The sequence below is a fragment of the Mastomys coucha genome, unplaced genomic scaffold (genome assembly GCF_008632895.1).
Source record: "Mastomys coucha isolate ucsf_1 unplaced genomic scaffold, UCSF_Mcou_1 pScaffold13, whole genome shotgun sequence".
Taxonomy (NCBI): Eukaryota; Metazoa; Chordata; class Mammalia; order Rodentia; family Muridae; genus Mastomys; species Mastomys coucha.
This window is the reverse complement of record NW_022196895.1, coordinates 71,931,794-71,938,390: the sequence shown is the minus strand read 5'-3', so window position 1 is coordinate 71,938,390 and position 6,597 is coordinate 71,931,794. Positions and strand designations below refer to the sequence as shown.

At 47.2% G+C, this 6,597-nt stretch overlaps 1 protein-coding gene across 4 annotated transcripts in view; it reads right to left on the bottom strand.

Annotated features, from left to right (window-relative positions):
- Zbtb7c (zinc finger and BTB domain containing 7C) overlaps nucleotides 1–6,597 on the bottom strand; it is a 324,679-nt gene that overhangs the window by 78,017 nt on the left and 240,065 nt on the right. Inside the window, exon 1 of one of the 4 annotated variants that reach the window (XM_031366060.1) lies at nucleotides 5,674–5,734. The exons of the other annotated variants lie outside the window; for them this stretch is intronic. Within the exon in view, the coding sequence (XP_031221920.1) occupies nucleotides 5,674–5,702 (29 nt within the window). The 5' untranslated portion in view covers nucleotides 5,703–5,734. Of the gene's footprint in view, nucleotides 1–5,673; nucleotides 5,735–6,597 lie in introns of those variants that run through there. 4 annotated transcript variants of the gene reach the window in all.

Here is a 6,597-nt window from a genome sequence, read left to right as displayed (position 1 = left end):
GCTTTGCCACTGACAGAACGGGGTTGGGAGATGTTGGCTGAGGAATGAATGAATGGGTGAATGAATGAGTGGCACTCTAAGCGGCTATTAGATCTATTAGTAAAATAAGGCCGGGAATGTTCTAAGGCTCTACGAGGAAGTGGGTAGGATACCATGGGGAGGGGACAGAGAAGAAAGTGACACCAAGTCAAATCCTGTCACATCCCAGCTGTTTACATTCCCAGACCAGCCAGGGCTGCTACAGTAGCTCATCTGGCCATCTGGTCCCTGTCCTCAGAGAGCGTGGCTCCAAGCACGTAAGTTCCATTTCGTAATTCCTGCTAACTCCTGCTCCAAGAACTCCGAACAGTTGTCCTCTGAGTATGTGATCCGTGGAATGGTCAAAGCTAAACTTCAGCGCCTTCTTTCTGTTTTGTTTGTTTGTTTGTTTGTTTGTTCGTTTGTTTGTTTTTGTTGTTGTTGTTTTTTGGTATGTTTTGGTTTTTCAAAACAGGGTTTCTCTGTATAGCCCTGGCCGTCCTGGAACTCACTCTGTAGACCAGTTGCTCAAAATGGCAAAAACTGTTTACAAATTAAATGTTGTGCTGTACCAGGCTCGCCCATGTGTCAGCTGTGTGAAACTCTCTGGAGAAGGAGAACCTGACCTACTGCAGTGCCGTGCGTGGAGAGAGCCAAGACACAGAGGACATTGAGGGTTCTCAGGTTTCATCACCACCACCCGAAGCCTAACTACTGCTTTGATTCCTCTTCGGTCCCCTCTCTCAGTGGAACCGGCACCCACCAGCTTTTTAAAAGGCTTAAAGATGAGAGCAACATGCGGTCAAGCCTAGGACCTAGAGGAGTAAATACTAATTTGAAGGTACAAAGCCTGACCCAGCCTGTTCTTGAGCCACACTGGCCAAATTTGAACACACTGGCTCCCCCAAGGATCTACTGGAACCCCCTTCTGGGGTTGAGGTTTGTCTCACAAAGCTACGGGATGTCTAATGACCTGCACTCAACACACTCAGATGCAGGGCAAACCTTCGAAATCTTTGGGTCCCCTATTCCTCACATCTCAGTTACTTCTGTTGAGAGAGTCAGCCCACCATCATCCCAGGAATCAAAAAAATTATTTCACTGCAGACCTTAGAAACTGCAGCCAGCAACACAGAAATTACAGAATTGTTACGGTGAAACTTAGAGGGGAAACTGGGTATGTGTTCTGAGGATGCATTGGTGATAGGACATTGCGGAGGGCAAATGTGACTGATTTTTCCCCAGGCAGATACACCTTAGTAAATAGGATGGCCTCCAGGGATGGAGGGAGGCACGAATCTATAATCCCAAAAGTCAGGAGGTTGTGGAAAGAGGATTAAGAGTCCAAGGCCAACCTGGGCTACAAAGCAGTACTCTCCCCATCTCAGAAAACAAAATAAGGCAAACCAAAGAAAACAAGAAGGCTGTAAATGAAAACATTTTACTCAGCAGTATTGATGAGGGGCTGGAGAAGCAGAGGCCTCCTCACACTGCTGACTGCAAGGTGCAAGGCTTCAGCCACCATGAAAAGCATTCCCCAGCTTCCCAAAGCTTAAACAGAATGGTTATGTGACCAGAAATCCCACTCTTATGACTATATCCAAGAGAATGAAACCCAGGGCCGTACCAAAGCTTATACATAGATGATCACAGAAGCATGGTTTGTAAGAGTGTGAAGACAACCCAAATATCCATGAGCTGGTGAGAAGATAATTAAATTGTGGCAGAGCCGTGCCAGGATCAAATACGGATGTGTGCTCCAAGTAGATGGAGCTCTGGAAAGTACTGTGTAAGCTAAAGAGACAGATCACATATGGTACCATATTCCATCTGGAATAAGTTCTAGAGAGAAAGGAAGTAGACTGTTGATTGAGACGAAGTGGGCAAGGCACTTCTTTTTGTTGTGATAAAAATACTCTAAAATAAATTACATAACAGTTACATGACCCTTATAGAAGCTAAAAGACCAAAGGAGTAAAGTACATGTGTGAAGTACAATTCAATGAAATTCCTATTTAAAAACAAAAGCACATCTTTAATCCTAGTGTGTCAAAACTGAGGCAGGAGGATTAAGAGTTCTAGAACATCCTCAGCTACCTAGCGATTTTGAGACAAGCCTGGCCTACCTGCGCTTCTGTCTCAAAGACCAAACCAAACTGAAAGCTGCTGAAAGGTGGCTTAGAGCGGCTAAGAGCTTGTTACTTTGACAGAGGACTCAGGTTTCGTTCCCAGCACTCACACAGTGGTTCACAACCATCCATAGCTCTAGGTCTAGGGGATCTGATGCCTTCTGGCTTTTTGCAGGCATCAAACCACACGTGGTACAAATGTGGGCAAAACGTACGTACACAGGAAATTCCATAAATCTTTAAAAACCATACAAACCCATCCACAACACCCCGAATCTGGAACAAAGCAATCCTTTAAAAGAAATTATATTCACCGGGTGGTAGTGGCGCACACATTTAATCCCAGCCCTCAGGAGGCAGAGGCAGGGGGATTTCTGTGAGTTCAAGGCCAGCCTGCTCTATGGATGGAGTTCCAAGACAGCCAGAGATACACAGAGAAACCCTGTCTCAAAACTCCCCCACCCCACAAAAAGGTCTTATTTCATTCTGCCTCCTAGAAGTGGTCTCTGCTAAACTTATCTCGTTCTAAGGATGTATCAATAGGAGCTGAGCCCACCGTCTATTCTGCAGTGGCCTGTACTAGTAGCTTCTCAAAGATCAGTGGGGCAATTGGTTATCTCTAAATAATGGAGTAAGTCATCTGTCAGAAACATAGCATGGTGGTTCAGTGGGCAAAAGAGTTTTGGGACAACCTGATGGCCTGAGTCTGAGCCCAGAAACACACCGGGGAGAACAGACTCCCCAAGTAATCAGCTAAATCATCACATACAATCTATGCCATATCTGTGCCCCCCTAAATGTATGTACACAAACACACCACACACACACACACACACACACACACACACACACTACAATTTAAAAATAAAAAGAATGGAGAGACTCCATAGACAACAAAAAGTGAGAGTCATGTATGTTTAAGTTCCCATACATGTGGAGGCAGCACGGACATGGCTGAGGGCCAAGGCAGGCTACATGACATCACTGGGAAGGTCACAAGGTCGGCTGCACCAAGAGACTGCCCACCTTCTCAGGCCACTTCTCAAGTTTGGACAAGTGGCCCTGCTTATTTGTCCTGTGGATGGATCCATCATTGGCTACTGTATTACTGTCAGCCCCTGGGTTTCTGCCTAGGATCCACAGGCTGTGGCTGGCCTAGCTTCCCTGTCCCCTGCTCCCTGAGCATCCCTGCCATGTCTTCAGTGGGAAGGGAGAGGCACAAGGGGAAGACAAGACTGAAAGGTGACCCTAGATGGAGCCCCTCTACATCAGACCTGGATGGAGGGACCTGCCAGATGTAGCAAAGGCAGGGGCAGTCAGTGTCTCTCCTCCTCTAAGCCCAGGATCAAGTCCCTCTGAGGGATACGAAAATCATGCTCCAATCCCAAATGCCATCCACCAAAGATCAATTCTCTCTTCAAAGGAATTTTTCATCGTCCTTCATCATAGAACCTCAGGGTCGCTCAGTATTCAAATTTATTAAGCAACGACACGACACGCAGAATGCATGTTGTCAAAGACTGGTTCCATCGCTCCACCCTGAGAGCTGGTCTCTTTCTCTTTTTTTTTGCTTAGTCATGAGAAGTCTAGCAAGTTAAAAATCAAAACAAATACTAACAGAGAGAGAGAGGGAGAAGGAAAGGGAGAGAGAAAGGGAGGGAGGAACAGAGGAAGGAAGGAAGAGAGAAAGAGAGAGAGAGAGAGAGAGAGAGAGAGAGAGAGAGAGAGAGAGGCCCTTCGTGGAAGTTGCTATGTGGTAGCTTCAGAAAGGAAAACACGTCTGACTAATATGAAGGAGACTCCAAATTGCTCTTGGCAACAATCTCTCAACCCAATTCCCCTCCCTCTATTCATCTCTGCAGATCCCAGCCAAAGGAAAACAAACTGAACAGCCCTCTCCCTGGCCCAACCTGTGGGGCTGCACGGCTGAGCAGGGCTGAGCCAACAAACATCCCTGTGCAATTATACACCTGTGTAATTGCTGTAAACACAGGCCAGCCAGCCCGGTGCAAGCCACCCTCATCAAGCTAAGCATCTCAGTACCAGGGGGAAAACCATCTCCGTCCTGACAGCGGGATATCAAAGAGAAGCTCCATCTGATCCAGTGGCTTCCAGCTCAGATAGGAAAAGGGGGAAAGCAACTATCATTCTGGCCAGCGTGCTAAGTCGACCACAGAAGCAAGATCCCAGAGGATCACCCAGCCTGCCAGGAGCTGTGATATCTATCAGCTTGTAGTCCTCCCAGAAGTGACAGTTAATGCTAGAGGTAGTTATCATGCCACTTGAGATGGAAAGAGAGTTAACAGACCGGACCCTGAAACAAGGATGGCTCTTTCAGGCTCCATCTGACATCATTCTATTAGGACAGGTATGCCTGATCAGCTAACGAAGAGGGCAGAGTGGCAGGCAACATGGTTAATGAGGGATCTTTTTTAGCTGAGCCCAGAAACCTCCATGGTAGGCTAGTAGTATAGGCCATTCTGAGACATGGGACTGGCCGGAGATCCGAGTCATCAGTCCTAGGTCAGCTACCAAGTCCTGTGACTGTGGGCAAGCTCATGTCTTAAGGTAAGGTCAGGGGCTTGAAACAGCGAGTGAGCCCTGAGAGTGTGGGATACTCCATCCTGCCTACTGAGGGGGTGTGACTGGTGTATCAGGAGTGTGACAGACTGGGCAGTTCTTAGCCAGCCTGCCACTGCTCCAAAGAGGGGCCAGTCCTCTCAGAAGTTGCACAGGACACCTTTATCTGCAGTTGCCATGTACCTCAAACCAAGAGACTCACTTCAGAACCCACTGCTGTAGTAAGCCTGAGACCACCTAAATGGCAGAGGCTCCCTGGCTTCCTGGGTGTTCAGAGCAGTGACTGATCCCGCTGTGTACACTCTGGGAGCTAGGGACAAGTACTGTGACTTTAGCAAGGGGACAGTTGTTAGTCCAACTTCCTCCTTGCCTTCTCCCATCCCCCTTCATCACCCAGGCATTCTATGACACCTCCCCACCTTTGCTTAGTCAACCATTCCCAGAGAGATCAGGGCATTCACATTACATCTCCCAATGGCAGAGGTCAGGGCCTGGCTGATTTCATTTACAGACGGATGCCCAGCATTTACCATAGTGCCCAGAAACCCAGGCAGACAACACAAAAGCTGTTTCAAATTTATCTAACTGGAAAACAATCATTTTTTTTTTTAAAATCAATTCTAGGGGCTGGAGAGATGGTTCAGTGGTTAAGAGCACTGACTGCTCTTCTGAAGGTCCTGAGTTCAAATCCCAGCAACCACATGGTGGCTCACAACCACCCATAACAAATCTGACACCCTCTTCTGGAGTGTCTGAAGACAGCTACAATGTACTTACATATAATAAATAAATAAATCTTTAAAAAAAAATCAATTCTACCTGTAACATTTATATACCATTTTATATCAATATTGTAATTGAAACGGTCTCCTCAGTTATGGCCTATGTTTCTGAAGGACATAGAATATGATGGGTGGCTCTGAATTCGGGCTCATCGACAGCTTACCTAATCCTTTTGAGCCTCGGTTTCTTCATCTGCAGAGTGGGACTGATGATGCCAACCCAACGGGCTGGTGGAGTTCGGGAGAAAATGTGGACAAGTGCTCTCTGGCACAGTGTGTCTCTCTGAGCTCCACCTCTTCCTATGGCTTCTCTGATTTATCTTCAACACTGAACCTGACTAGGCAGGTCAAGGCTCCTGGCTTTGCAGCCTACAGGCCTTTGCTCTCTCAGTCTTTCTCCTTAAAGTCCCTGGCCCCATGTCACCTGCTTTTTGAAGTCTAGCTTGAAGTCCTCTGGTAGTCTGTGAAGAGCCTGGGTTCTTCTCTGGATTTCACATAGAGCAGAGATTCTCAACCTTCCTAACGTGCCACCCTTTAATACAGTTCCTCATGTTGTGGTGACCCCCAACCATAGAACTGTTTCATTGCTACTTCATAACTATAACTTTGCTACTGTTCCGAATCATAACATAAACATCTGAGTTTTTCCAGTAGTCTTAGGTGACCCCTGTGAAAGGGTCAGTCAATCTTCAAAGGGCTCCATGACTTAAAGCTGCACATGCATCATCACCTACGGACTTATCCTATGCCTCTGGAGGGGGAAATGAGAAAATCCAACTCCAATACTCTGTGCTTCTCCCTGCACGGCTCAAAAAGGTCTTGTGTGTTCCTACCTTGTCTACCAGTTACACAAAGTCTGCTCCCTCCACAGGGGTGGCAGGTGTGTGTGGGGGAAGGTAGCATCATGGGACCTGGTAGGTACAGATGCCCACTGTTCTGAGTAAGGGGTCTGGACTCCTGTGCTGTCCCTGGTGTGGTTTTGGAGAATGCTTGACACCCAGTTTCTCACCTGTAAAATGGAATGGATGGGGGAGGGGTGGCTTGGGGGAGCTAATGGAACCACCATAGAAATACTACACTGATCCAGA